Source organism: Cornus florida, unplaced genomic scaffold (genome assembly GCF_030987335.1).
Source record: "Cornus florida cultivar Cherokee Brave unplaced genomic scaffold, ASM3098733v1 CherokeeBrave_3.0.0_Hap2_Chr10, whole genome shotgun sequence".
NCBI lineage: Eukaryota > Viridiplantae > Streptophyta > Magnoliopsida > Cornales > Cornaceae > Cornus > Cornus florida.
The window spans coordinates 101,189,517-101,204,881 of NW_026775580.1; the positions used below are offsets into that span (position 1 = coordinate 101,189,517).

Genomic DNA, 15,365 nt, shown 5'->3' on the forward strand with positions numbered 1-15,365 from the left:
AAAAAATGAATGTGTGAGTTACTTGCCAAGGTAAAACTAAAAAAATGAAGTTTAAAAAAATAAATAAATAAATAAATAAAATAAAAAAAACACCAGAGAAAGAGAGAGAAGAAGAACATCAACATTTGCAGAAATAAACACAAATAAGAAACAAGACATTAGACAATATATAATCACATCTATTGCATTTCCTGACAAAAGAGACGAAGACACTAGACAATATATAGTATATATAATCATGCCTATTGCATTTCCTGACAAAAGAGATGGAGTCCTACAGAATTCCAAAAAATTTGATCACAAACTTGGACATTGGTTTCATGAAACTGGAAAATCACATCACTTCCAATTCAATCAAATGTGAAGCTCCACGAAACTACTGGTAGTTAAAAACTCAACAGCACCCAGAAGCCTTTGAACTTTAGAATGTTTAACTCTAAAAGATCACTTTGACCAACTTTTATTTGTGTTTTTTTTCTTTGGGGGCGGGGAAGGAACAGAAAAGTAACCTCACCTACGCATCCGACCAAAATAACGAGCACGTTCAGTTACCCCGACAAAGCCTCGAGAATCTAAGATGTTAAAAGCATGAGATGTCTTTAAAAGCTGATCATACCTAGCACGTTGCAGAGAAAATACTAATTAGTAGAGAATTTTGACTAAAAGATTCTGAACATATATGGTATACAATAGAAGGGACATGAAATTCTAATACATACGCAGGTATTGCAAGTCCTAGATCAAGCAAAGACCGAGCTTCTTCCTCAAAATAATCGAAGTGTTTTTTTATATGATCAACACTGGCATGCTCTAGATAATATGCACTCATTTCCTTCCTGAAACAGATACAAAAGATACAAAACCTTTTTTTAACACAGTAAAGAAAGAGGCATGACCAAACTTGAGAAAGTTGATATTCTGAAGTGAAAAAGACAGCAAAGAGGACAGGAAGTTCACAGATTATGACTACTAAACAGTACACTTTTTTAAATATCTAAATCATAGTAAAAATAAATAAATAAAGAAGGTGGGCATGCAAAACATAATTCCAGATTCTTGGAAGGGCCTCCCAAAGATTCAATATTTTAACTGGATCTAATAAAAAGCATATCACCCGTGCACAGCATCAAAATATACATATATATTAGAGCGCACGCCTAATAAAGGTCTGGCCACTTGGGGGAAAAAATAAAGGTTTGGCCTTCAAATCATTGTATTATCAATGAAAGAGATGAAAAAGAACAATGAACAAGTCCAATTGACCCAAATATACAGAGGTAGGTGTCATATGCAAGATGAACATAGAGAAAAAAAAAAAAAAAAAAAAAAAACTTTTTTTTTTATTAGTTGAGTGAGAGTAAGGAATTTCTATTCTATAATCTTTGAAAAAAAAATTGTTTTTATGACAACAAAAAGGTGTATATATATTTTCAACTGAATCAACTCATTTGTTCATTTTCCTTTTTCACTGAAGTAAACTACTAACATTACTTGTAAAATTTATACTTATCAGGGGGGAAAAAAAACATTACTGGTAAAATTTACAGAGAATTTTGCAATTCTATACTCCTTAGCTACTAAGGGCTTAGCCAAAAAGATCTACATCGCTTTTCCCTTTTATCAAGAAGTATAATAAATAGTTGTATACTTAGATACCTGCCAATTTACATCATATTGAACCTTGCAAAAATAAATTAAATTCTTGAACTTTCTTAAATTTATGAAAACCGTCCATCCTACTAGAAAGTGAAATGTGATCCTTGAGATTTCAGCCAGTCTCAAAAAGATTAGGACATGAATTTAAATTTTTTTTTTTTTTTGATAAGTAATAATGAATTAAAAAAGGCGTTCAAAAGGGGAACGCGTCCCTTAAACATTAGAGGAACCGAGGTCTAAGGCCCCAAAGAATCCAAAAAAGTAATTAAGTCATCAAAAGAGGAACAAGAACTCCTCTTCACATAACTAAAGAGAGAACGAATAATAACAAGTTTCAGTGTCGCCGTAGACGACTCCTTCCCTTCAAACATTCTACTATTTCTCTCCTTCCAGATGCACCACCAGACGCAATGTGGGACAGTTCTCCAATAATCACGAACACTCTTACTCACACGACATTCTCTCCAGGCATGAATCAATTCCTTAGTTGAACATGGCATTACCCAACACAAGCCAAACAATCCAAGAATAAGATTCCAACAATCAACTAACTCCCCATCTTGCTTGCATAGGCAACACCAATTAACAAAACAATTTCACCTCTTCCTCAAATTATCAATCGTCAGTATCTTACCCCAAACAACGGTCCAAACAAAGAATGCCACCCTAGTAGGAGCCATAGAGCGCTATATGGTCTTCCATGGGAAGTCAGCGCTGACAAAATTAGACAGACATAAGAACAAAGATCTTACTTCAAAACGACCGTGAGAAGAGGGAATCCATGTCAAATTGTCCTAACCCCTGCCAATTCCTTCTTGCCGATACAATTGGTCCAGAAAAATACTCACCTCATCCAGCTCCCAATCTTGAAATGAACGCCAAAAATGCACATTCCACGCAATCCCACTATTATCAAGCCGATAACAGTCAGCTACGTAGGCATGTTTATCAGCTGCAATACTGTATAGTCTGGGAAATGTACAAAATAATTTATGATCCCCACACCAAAAATCTTCCCAAAAACGAACGCAACTACCATCACGAACTTTAAATCTAATATGAGAGGAGAAGGCGTCCCATCCCTTCCGAATAGATTTCCATGCCCCAACTCCTCCCGCAATAGAAGCAGGACGTGTAGTCTAACTGCCAACGTCTTCCCCATACCGACAAGAGACTAAGCTTCGCCAAGGACGATGTCTTTCCTTCCCGAATCTCCACAACCATTTGCCCAAAAGAGCTTGATTAAAAGGAATCAATCATCTAATACCAAGACCACCCAACTTCATACGCTTCCAAACTTGCTCCCATCTGACAAGGTGATACTTGAACTCTTCTCCCCTTCCGCTCCAAAGGAAATCCCTTTAAATTTTTTCAATCCTATCAGCAACGGAGCATGGAATTTGGAACATAGATAGAAAATATGTGGGAAGGGTTAATTAAGTGCTCTTGATAAGAGTTACTTTGCCCCCCTTAAACAAATATTGCTTCTTCCATCCTGCTAACCTCTTTGCATACCTGTCAATCACAGAATCCTAACTCCCCACTATCTTGGAAGAGACCCCTAAGGGCAGACCCAAATAAGGAATAGGAAAGGAACTCACCCTACACCCAAGTACTGTAGCTAAAGAAGAGATATCATGAACATTCCCAACCGGGACAAGCACAATCTTAGCCACATTTACCTTTAGCCCGGAAACCGCCTGAAAACAAGCCAAGATGCACCTCAAATATCTAAGTTGTGACACATCTGCATCACAAAAAACCAAGGTGCCATCTGCAAATAGCAAATGAGAAATCTCCACCTGATGGACTATATCTCTTCCTACCCTAAATCCCTTAATGAGACCAAGATCCTCTGCCCTGCACATAAGTCTAATTAAGCCCTCCATAACAATTAGAAAGAGGAAAGATGACAATGGATCACCTTATCTTATACCCCGAGTGCACCCAAAAAAACCAGCGAGAGAACTATTCACAAGAATTGAGTACTTGACAGACGAAAGACATGTCTCAATCCATTTCCTCCATCTACTTCCAAATCCCATTCTTTATATCAATTAGAGTAAAAAATTCCAATTTACATGATCATAAGCTTTCTCAATATCAAGTTTGCATAGAACTCCAAGAACACCACTGCACAATCTTGAATCCACACATTCGCCTGCAATAAGAACTGAATCAAGAATTTTCCGTCTACAAAAGCATTCTGGGAATCTGAGATAATCCCCATCCATAACTTTTTCTATCCTTTGAGCAAGCACCTTAGCTATAAGTTTGTAAATACAACCCACTAAACTAATAAGACGGAAATCCTTAATGTCAAAAGCGCTTCCCTTTTTAGGGATGAGGGCAATGAATGATGCATTTAGCGACTTCTCAAAGACACTGGTAGAATGAAACTCCTGAAAGGTACCCATCACCTCATTTCTCACTACCGCCCAACTTTCCATCAGAAAACGCATAGTAAACCGTTCAGGCCCTGGAGCTTTGTCCCCATTACAACTTGATAAGGCCTTTAGAACTTCTTCTTCAGTAAAAAGAAGCTCTAGCCTATCTCTCTCCATCTCAGAAATTAGCCTCAAAAGGGAGTCCATCAAGTTTGGGTCTCCAACCTAATGGTTCTGTTAAGCTTCTGATAAAAAGAAATTATCCCGTTACGCACCTCTTCCTCCCTCCACAGCTCCACAACTTCCACCCATATGTGTCCTATGTGATTACTCCTTCTAGAAACATTAGCTAGTCTATGAAAAAAATTTGCGTTACGATCTCCCTCTTTCAACCAAAGAGCCCAGGATTTTTGTCGCCACGAAATCTCCTCCATGCTAGCAATCTCAGCAAGAACTGCCTGACATGAAGCTCTCCTAGTACAAAGAGACTCCACATTCCCGCCTGCCTCCTCAAGACAATCAATCTCAGAAAATTCAGCAAAGACTCTATTCTTCCTCCATTCAAGATTCCCAAAAACATCTTTATTCCATTGCTTCAGATCGAATTTGAGAGCTCTTAACTTCTATGTTAATATGAAGCTGAGCGCACTGTAACTATCGCTCCCTCCCACCAAAATTGTACTTTCCCTTAGAAGTCCTCCGCTCTCAACCACATATTCTCAAATCGGAACGGGGTTCTTTGAGAACACAAACTCCCACAATCCAAAACCAAAGGAACATGATCATAGGTAACCCTTGCTAATATCGCCTGAACAACATCCGGGAATTTTTCTTCCCACTCGCCAGAGATCAAAAATTTGTCCAGTCTTGAGAGAGTAGTTGGATCCCTGCCATTAGACCAAGTATAGGTTGCACCTTCCATTGCTAGATCAATGAGAAGATGCTCATCAATGAAGTCGGAAAACTGATCCATCTCTAATACAGTGCACCAGCTCAGAGCTTAAGATGAAAATTTTATTGAAAGAATCATGTTTTCTCACTAAAACATTAATGCTCGGTTTGGTAGGAGGTACAGATGGAGGGATAGAACAAGTTTCCTGAGTTTAGTAGGAGGGAAAGTTGGAGGGAAGTTAAGGATGGATGGATGCCTCCTCACTCATAAATTTTCATCCCCTCAAAATTGACATAAGAGATGAGGGAAGAGAAGGATAATTATTATACATAATGTGCAGTGACAATATCGCCCTTAACCAAATTTGGTCAAATTATATAACAAGGATATAATATAATGGTAATAAAATATAAAAATATATAACAAGGGTATGATAAAATATATAACAAGGGTATAATTGACTGTTATCATCTTGATAGCAGAAGTTTGCGTCTTTTTGAACCTGTTGTATTGACAGAAGGATGTTGGCAGAGGTTGTGATGACATTTTGTGGACCCCCTCTCTTCATGGTAGATACGAAGTTCGATCCATGTTCTTGTGTTTGTCTAATTTTATTGGACATAATTTCCCAAGGAAGTGTATTTGGCGCTCTAAAGCTCCTCTAGAGTCAACTTCTTTGTTTGGACTACTACCTGGGGAAAAAATTCTAACATTGGATAATCTGCGTAAGAGAGGTAATATAATTGTTAACTGGTGCTGTCTCTGTAAAACTGATGGTGAGTCCGTGAACCATCTTCTTATGCATTGTCCTGTTGCATCTGATTGTTGGAATCTCATATTCAGTATTTTTGGCATTCAGTGGGTAATGCCTAAGCACTCTTTCCAATTAATTAACGGTTGGAGAAGATGCCCTGTTACTGGTCATGCTCGTGATTTTTGGAAGGTCGCCCCACACTATGTTTGGTGGTGTATTTGGAGAGAGAAATAACTGAAATTTTGAAGGAAAGGAATCGTCTTTTGCAAACCTTAAGTCTCTTATTCTTCGCTCTCTTTTCTGTTATGTTAGAGGCAGTGTTTGCTCCTCGATTGATGATTTTTTTGTTCTATTGGACTCTGTTGGTCCGTAGGTTTGACTTTTGCTCGTTCGTTTTTGTGTATTAGGGACGCATTCCCCTTTTGAATGTTTTTCTAATATATTTTTTACTTATCAAAAATATATATATATATATAAAATCTATCCTACCTTTCCTTATAACCAAACAAAAAAAAGGTTAGTAGGAGGGAAAGTTAGAGGAAAGTGAAGTATGGATGACGTAGGACAAGTAACCATAAAGAAAGAATTGGATGAGAAAATAGAAGAATTGATAGACTAGAAGAAGGGGATGAGAAAATAGACGACAGGGGATGAGAATCAGATTGAAGGAGGTAAGATAGATAGATGAAGGGATTAAAAATAGTAAAAACAAAAGGGAGAAGAGACACAAAGGGAGTTCGCAAACTCAATGATAATATTCAATTTCTCAAAACTGATTTGTCTGATTACATTTGAGCCTTTATATAGGCAAGATATAAACAAACCCTAAAACAATAAAGTACTAAAATACCCCTAAATTTAAAACATTATTAAAAATAACCATAATCATAAATAAAAACCCTAATTTACTAATATCCCTAATTCTTTCTTTTCCCCTTCTCCAATAATAACTACGGGTCATATGTGGTTCTAGCTCTTGAGTTGCGCCTTGTTCTCCATCAATGGATGGATGGATCCCCCCTCACTCATAAATTTTCATCCCCTCAAAATTGACAGAAGAGATGAGGGAAGAGAAGGATAATTATTATGCAGAATGTGTAATGACAATATCGCCCTTAAACAAATTTGGTCAAATTATATAACAAGGGTATAATATAATGGTAATAAAATATAAAATCTCTCCTACCTTTCCTTCTAACCAAACAAAAAAAAGTGTGCAGTCATCTATCCTTTCTACTAACACTTCTGTCAACTGAACAAAAAGGAAGGAAGATGCCTTCCCTTCCATAGGGATGCCTCATCCATCTTTTCTATCATCCCTTCCACTTACTTTTCCATTTTTCTTACAAACAGAGCATAAAGCATTAGATTTCAGTCTGTTACAAAATATCATAAATCAAACTCACTTCAGGTGCAATTTCATTGGCTAATCATTACACCCAAGTGGCCCCAACCCAATTCAAAATGAAAGGACCTATATACATCATTAAGCCTGGAAAGACATGATCTGAAACTTCTAGTTCCTGAATTATCTCAATGACCAACTCACCAACCTCTGCAGGTAAATTTCTTTGGCCTTTAGTTAACTAATCTCAATTGGACCCAAAAAAAATTACTGTTGTGAGGTTGTAAAAATTTTAGGCTACCGACAAACAAGAAAATTCATTCTCTACAGTCATTTTCATCAAGGATTGAGTTCCAATATGTTAGTTATGGTGTAGAAAATTACACATAAAGCAAGCACTAAATCATAGGACGTCTTTCTTGTTTTATTGATACATGCTAGATTTGATCCTACAGTAGCTCTATGTTACTTATCCCCAAATCATGCATCAAGACCTTTTCCCAGAGCCTTGCCTCAAGCTGACCCTCAAAATGTCACGCTCAAAAGGCCTCTTGAAACTATAGTGCATTCCGGAGTTACCATATATATGTCAGGAAATAGGATTAACAAACAATTCTCAAGGTGATAAATGTTGTCAGGGGCTTATTTTTTATTACTTAGATAATGTTGGGGCTTATGTGTAATTTCTGAAACTTGTTATTATAAATAGAATGTGGTGGAAGGATGAAAGTATTCTTTCTCTCTTTCCCCATCTCTTTCTCTTTTTCTCTCATCTGCTTTCTTCTCTTTTTCTTCTTCTTTATCACTTACTTTTGATTTGATTATATCTTAAAGTCAACATGGTATCAGAGCATGGTTTGTAAAGCTCTAGGTTTGTAGTTGAAACCCTAGGGCAAGTTTGTGTAAACCCTAGTGGGTGTGAAGGGTTTTGAAGAGATTCCAAGATGGGATTTGTTTGCAAGGAATTAGTTTTAATCACATCCACACGTACCGCGGATCCAACTTGTGTCGATACACCACAAAAAAACGGTGTAGCTGAAAGAAATCACCGTCATATTACAGAGGTGACCCGTTCTCTTCTAATTGGGATGGGAGTGCCTAAAAGCTATTGGGCTGATGCAACCTTAACAGCTACATACCTTATCAATCACATGCTTTCTAAGGTTCTTGGCTATCAATCCCCCTTCTCTGTCTTACACCATGACACTGCCTTGTTTATTGCCCCTCCGAAAGTGTTTGGTTGTGTTTGTTATGTTCACATTCATCATCGCAAGGACAAAATGGACCCTAAGGCAATCCGATGTGTCTTTCTTGGATACTCCACCACTCAGAAAGGGTATCAGTGTTATAACCCTACCACTCGTCGTCACTTTGTCTCCATGGATGTTACATTTTTTGAGTCTGTTCCTTTTTTTTCCACTGCTTAGGATTCTCTACAGGGGAAGACTACTATACAGGTAGAGAATCCGTTGTCCATTCGAAGGGACCACCCCCTTCCCTTGCCTGTTCCCATTCAAGGAAAGCTTCTTACTGAGGTGCCTATGTCTAGTCCTCCTAACACTAATGATTTGCAAAATGATTTGCAGCAAGGAAAACATCCAATTATCTACACTAGGAAGGCAAAACAAGTTATTGACTCACCCCAAGACCAAGAAGTCTCCCTCAATCCAGACTTATCAAAAAAAAAAAAAAGTCTCCCTCAATCCAGGTAATTCCTTAGTTGACATTGATACTCCTGATTCTTTTCCCAATAGCATTCCTGTTGATCTTGATGTCCATATTGCCTATCGTAAGGGTGTTCGTAGTTGTACAAAGCATCCTATATCTCAGTTTGTATCCTATGATGCCTTATCTCCAACATATCGTGCTTTCACTTCGTGTATCTCCTCTATATCTATTACTTCTAGTGTTTCAGATGCTATCAGTCAAACTCCATGGAAGAAAGCTCTGCTTGAAGAAATGAAGGCCCTTGAGAAGAATGGTACTTGGGATATTGTTCCATTACCTAAGGGTAAGAAACCAGTAGGTTGCAAATGGGTCTACACAATAAAGTATCATGCAGATGGAACAATTGAGAGATATAAAGCTCGGTTAGTTGCAAAGGGCTTCACTCAGACCTATGGAATTGAAATCTGGAAACATTTGCTCCAATTGCCAAGATGAACACTATACGTGCTCTTCTTTCTTTGGCAGCTAATTTGAATTGACCCTTACATCAGCTGGATGTAAAGAATGCTTTCCTTCATCGTGACTTGGAGGAAGAGGTGTATATGACTATGCCACCAAGGTTTAAGCTTGCTAATGGTCAAAATTTAGTGTGCAAGCTAAATAAAGCTTTATATGGGTTAAAGCAGTCACCACATGTTTCGTTTAAGACGTTCAGTACTGCTGTGAAAAGAGTAGGGTACACACAGAGTCAGACAGATCATACTCTCTTCATCAAGAAGCACCAGGGCTGCACCACTACCCTTATTGTATATGTTGATGATATTGTTATTATTGGAAATGATCCAGAAGAGATTCGTCGAATGAAGTCACTCTTGGGGACAGAGTTTGAGGTTAAAGACCTCGGATCATTGAGATACTTTCTTGGCATCAAGGTGTGCAGATCGAAAAAAGGGGTGTTCATTTCTCAACAGAAGTATGTGTTAGATTTGTTGGCTAAAACAGGCAGGCTTGGAGCTAGACCAATTGATATTCCCATTGAGCGAAACCATAAGCTTAATGATGTAAATGGAGACCCATTAGAAAACATGGGAAGATTTCAGCGATTGGTTGGGAGACTGATTTACTTATCTCTCACACGCCCGGATATTGCCTACGTTGTTAGTGTGATTAGTCAGTTTATGCATGCTCCACATACACCTCACCTTGAGGCAGCTCATCATGTTCTTCGCTACCTCAAGGGTTCACCTGGTAAGGGGATATTTTTTGGCAGTCATGGCCACTTACATGTTGAAGCCTATATTGATGCTGATTGCGCAGAGGGTCTGTAACAGATCGACGATCTACTTCAAGATATTGCACATTTGTTGGAGGTAATCTTGTTTCATGGAGAAGCAAGAAACAGTCTATAGTAGTTAGATCTAGTGCAGAGGCTGAATTCAGATCCATGGCACATGGACTTTGTGAGTTGTTATGGCTACGTACGATGTTGGATGAGTTGGGTTATCCTGTTCGCAAGTTAATGAAGTTGTATTGTGACAACAAGGCTGCTATTAGCATTGCCCACAATCCAGTTCAACATGACAGGACAAAGCACATTGAAGTCGATCGACGTTTCATCAAGGAAAAGCTTCGTATTGGGCTGATTTGTACTCCATACGTCAATACACATGATCAGGTTGCTGATGTTTTGACTAAGGGTGTGAGCAAGACTTGCTTGCAAAATATGTTAGTCAAGCTGGGCATGATAGATATCTTTGCACCAGCTTGAGGGGGAGTGTTGTCAGGGGCTTATTTGTTTTTACTTAGATAATGTTGGTGCTAATGTGTAAATTCTGAAACTTGTTACTATAAATAGAATGTGGTGGAAGGATGAAAGTATTATTTCATTCTCTCTCTTTCCCCATCTCTTTCTCTTTTTCTCTCATCCGCTTTCTTCTCTTTTTCTTCTTCTTTATCATGTACTTTTGATTTGATTATATCTTAAAGTCAACAATAAATGGGGTAGCAAATGTTCTTGTGCTGTCTTTAAGAATTTGAGAACATAATACTGCTTCAATAACAGAGATATTAATTACAATCAGCGAATTAATTTCTTTTTACCATGTTCTAAGCATTTCATGAATTTTCTTTCTTTATTAGTTAGTTTGATTGGTCACCATTTGCCATCCAAATTTGCATTGCAGTGTGTGTTGTCAGAATACTCTTCACAAAGTAAATTAGTAATTCAAATGGTTAATTTACTCATTCTCTAGGAACAGCTCTCCATATGTAATTCCATCTGCATATTGAATTTTCTTGAAATGATCTACTCCCTGCACATTAGTTTGAACAAATTTCAGACGGACACATGTAAGGAAAAGAAGAATATAAGATAGAAAATACAAAATAATATAATAAAGTGACCTGAAGTAACATGAGGATACGTTCAAGACCATAAGTGATCTCAACAGATATTGGCAGCAATTGGAGACTTCCGGCCTGGAAAAAGACGAAAAAGAAGGGAAGAAGAAGAAAAATAAAAATGAAATAAAGAGCGCATGGAATGTGTAGAACAGATTTTGAAAAGTGTAACTATATATTTTAACCACGTTAAGCAAAAAATAAAAAGTCCAAAATCTTCAAATAAATAAGAATCAAATCCTATCTCATGCATGAGAACGAACCTGCTGGAAGTAGGTGAATTGTGTGATTTCCATGCCATCCATCCAAATTTCCCAGCCCAAACCCCAGGCACCAAGAACCTACGAACATTTCATGCCAACACAAAGGAAAACAAGCTTGCTAAATGATCAAATGTATGCAAAGAGTCATCCAGATTTAAATGAACCACAGCCATGTCATCCAATCAAAGTAGTCAGACAGCAGTGTACAAATTAGCATCAATTTTTGCCAAATAAACTGAAGCACTATAAAAAAAAAAACACACACATATTTTCACTAATAAAAGGCAAGATATTACCGGACTTTCCCAGTTGTCCTCTACAAATCGTATATCATGTTCATTAACATCGATACCTGTCAAGAATAAAGCTACATATACTCAAGCCAAGGTTAAGGAGATAGATCAGTAAATGAATATAAAATGAACTGAATTTGGTGGAAAAATAAATTTAATAAACAAAATAACTTATGCACCCCTATGATAATTTTGTTTAATCTTGTTTACTAGTTTGACAAAATTTCTAATTAGTCTGCTCTTTTATTGACAACAGAAAGACTTAATTTATTACAAGTTCCAGTATCAGGCTATCAGCAAAAAGCACCTCAGAGATTCACCCATACACATACAACATATGCACAAGACAACCATGCACAGCTATATTCTCATCTGACTCAAAAAATCTACAAATGAAAACAAATAAAGAGAATAGTTCCCAGGTTATCCAAAAAAAGGGCAAATTGCAAAAAAGAACCCTAGAACTTTCATCTTTCTGCAAACACACCCCTGTGAATGCAACAAGGTGATCATTCTGTCAATTTAGCCAATTTTTTCCATCAATCATTCTTGGTTATAGTGCCAACGAATCCATGGAATGCAGAAACAGATAAGTCTTTTATAAGCTACATGCCCAGTCAAAATTAGAAGACCAATTGATGCAAGTCAACTTGCCAAATAAGGATTCCATTAACAAAATCAGAGGAAGAGAGAGTGAGAAAGGCGAAAAGAATTATCTATAAGAAATAGTTTGCGGAAAGTTTCATCCATAAAAGTGGGAGAATGTTATCTAGAAGAAATTAGTGAAAAGAACCTTACAATGATCAAGCAAAGTCGAAGAAGCAAGGTAATGAGAAAAAAAATAGCCCTAGAATCCAGAGGGAAATCCATTGAATACGCAAGGAACTTGAGAGAATTTCAAATATTTTATCAAACCAATACCTATCAATGACAATTTATACTGAAATTATATTTCAATAGGGTCCATAAAACCCAAGTGAAGACCTTCCAAAATTACAATAGAACCCACATAGTAACCCAAGACTTAATATTGACAGATGCACTAAAATTACCATCAATAAGAATTGAGTCCTAAACTTCTTAGAATTAGATATTTGACAATTAACAATAAAAACTTATTCAACAGCCACAATTCACCTGACCAACCTCCAAAACAATTCTGGAAATGCATCATGGAGCTCATATTTTTTGTGCTTGTGTTGCAACCAGAAAAACAAGAAAAGGAGTAATAAAAGAAAAGGGTCCAGTAACTACCTAGGGCTGATAGACTACGGATAAAAAGATCTTGTGAATTTCCAGGATCAGGCTTCAATATAACCTGAGAATGAATTGACAACATGAAGTCAAACAAAGGTGGGTCAAAAGCTAACAATCCTTGCTTTGAGAAAGCTCCATAATCTATCATGACTGTATGATTTGATAAATAAAAATAAAGAAAATAAATAAATAAGTTAAACCTGAAATTGAGTGTGGCGTTGAAGCCTATTTGGGTTTTCACCATAACGGCTATCATCTGGCCGGATACTGGGCTCCACGTACCTTCCACCAGAAACTACCACATCAGCAGTCCATTAATGAACTTGAAGCCATCATGTAGTTGAAATAATTAGAATATAAAAGAGAAGGAAAAGTAAATAAATACCTAAACCTTTTATTCAGTTATTGATATCAGTTCTAGAACTCCAGAAAAATATCATGCTCACAATATGAAAAATAATTACATGGTACCCGAAAAGACTACCTTTTTGCCCATTAAATATTTTATTTCTTTGTCATACATCCCTACGCTATTTCTATGTTTCTTCACCTGACTGTCTGACTCAACTAACTGACAAGCTATATGGTCATTTCTTTCTGTTTTGAAGAGCACAGGATGGACAGACAACCTTATTTTGGATTCAGTCTTCAGTGTCACCCTTTCTAGATCTCTAGTTTACCTTGCACTTCAACTAACAAAATGATTAAAACCTTTATCCTATTCTCACTCCGTCACCATCCTTTATCAAGACAACTGTATATTGGACATTTTGACTCCCTGAGAAAGCAATTATTTTTCAATGGAAACAATATGTATATACATTATTATCTAGCCTATAATGAGTTGTAACAGTGTCAGTTCAAAACTTTAGCATTTATTAAAGTACACTAGCATAACCATCAAGGTAACATCCAATTTCTAAAGAAGATCCAATTCTGTATTTGTTTTTGCTAGAGCTTAACACTATTAACATCACCACAATTAAGATTCATTAAAGACTCTCATTTGACGTCCCAACATAACCAATATTACTACAATGATTACAATCAACAAAGCATGAACTTTTACAAAGTCAAAAGCATACTTACGCTACATTCCACGGTTCTGGACCAAGAACCCTTAAGAATGTCAGAGGATTCATTGTCCCTGCTCCAACCTGATCAATAAAGCCAGAGCAAAAATGCATTATATGAACTTCTGACAAGAAACTGCTTTGAGAGAGGAGTAGGGGGGGGGGGGGGGGGGGGGGGGGGGGTGGGATAGGGCCAATGCTATCATTATTTTACTAGAAAATAGTGCAGAATGAATATTTTATTACTAATAATGTGTCTGCCTGTACTTTGTAGAGGAAAAATATGACTGAATGTGTATTTCATTGGGAAAATATATTAAATCAGTAAATTCAAAATATTTCGTTCAAGATTTCTTGGATTGGTATTTCCAGGCAAAAGACGTCCAATTCGAATTTTCCTCTCTTACCACATGTGACTAATACATACAGAAGCAGAAAGCATCAACTCATACAAATATATGAAATAAGATAAAACCGAGGGAGCTTATAAACAAGACTAAAAATTACCCATTACCTCTGTGTTGCTGCACTGCATTACGGCACATCCAACAGAAGCCCAATACTCCTGTAGCATTCAAAAAATGAAAAAAGAAAACCAAACAGAAGGTAAAAGAATGGAGGAAAATTACAGTCGCAATCAATTTAAAAATCAATTTAAAGTCAAACACGGTTTTTCAGTCAAACAGTAGAGTACTCTGAAACACTGAAGAAATTTGAGCAAAAGAAGCATAAAAAATAAAATAAAATAAAATAAAAAAAGAGCCGCTCATGGTAGAGAAAACAGATAAGTTCCTCGTGTTATTCCCTCTTACAATGCGACCCAGTAGCCAGAGTTAGATGGGTCACAACATGTTGTACTTTGTATTGATTATCCATTCAATCAAATGTGTGGAAATATAAAAACATGATTTCCTTGTACCATCATCAAACTATTTCATCCGATTTGATAGAGAAATAAAAACTCTGCATCTCGTATAAAAATTAAAAAATAAATAAAAGGAAAGAAAGAAAGATAACATGCAAGTTTCCAAAAAATAAATTAAAAAGAAAAAAGAAAAGAAATCGTCCGCATATTCAACCTATGTACATTTCTTCCGTCCAAGCATCCAATTTGATACAGAAATAAAAACTATCTATCCATCTCGTATAAAAAAATTAAAATATATAAAACATGTAAATAATAAATAAATAAATAAAATGCAAGTTTCCAAAAAAAAAATTAAAAATTAAATTAAATAGTCCATATATTCAACCTAGGTCTATTTCTTGGGTCCAAGCAATTTCAACTTCTTTTCTTTTCCTACATCATTCTATCTATCCACCTTTTAGTTTCAAGAAGAAAATATATATCTGTGTGTGTGTGATTTTCATTGCCCA

General features: G+C 36.6%; 1 protein-coding gene across 4 annotated transcripts in view; it reads right to left on the minus strand.

The window, feature by feature from the left end:
- Positions 1-15,365, minus strand: part of LOC132276430 (glycine--tRNA ligase, chloroplastic/mitochondrial 2) — a 41,374-nt gene that overhangs the window by 25,495 nt on the left and 514 nt on the right. For all 4 annotated transcript variants that reach the window (XM_059777844.1, XM_059777845.1, XM_059777846.1 and 1 more), the window contains exons 2-11: positions 14,503-14,553; positions 14,005-14,072; positions 13,116-13,197; positions 12,913-12,976; positions 11,662-11,717; positions 11,366-11,443; positions 11,106-11,180; positions 10,944-11,014; positions 720-836; positions 515-616 (exon numbers count right to left, since the gene is read on the minus strand). In XM_059777844.1, the coding sequence (XP_059633827.1) occupies positions 515-616; positions 720-836; positions 10,944-11,014; positions 11,106-11,180; positions 11,366-11,443; positions 11,662-11,717; positions 12,913-12,976; positions 13,116-13,197; positions 14,005-14,072; positions 14,503-14,553 (764 nt within the window). The remainder of the gene's footprint in view (positions 1-514; positions 617-719; positions 837-10,943; positions 11,015-11,105; positions 11,181-11,365; positions 11,444-11,661; positions 11,718-12,912; positions 12,977-13,115; positions 13,198-14,004; positions 14,073-14,502; positions 14,554-15,365) is intronic.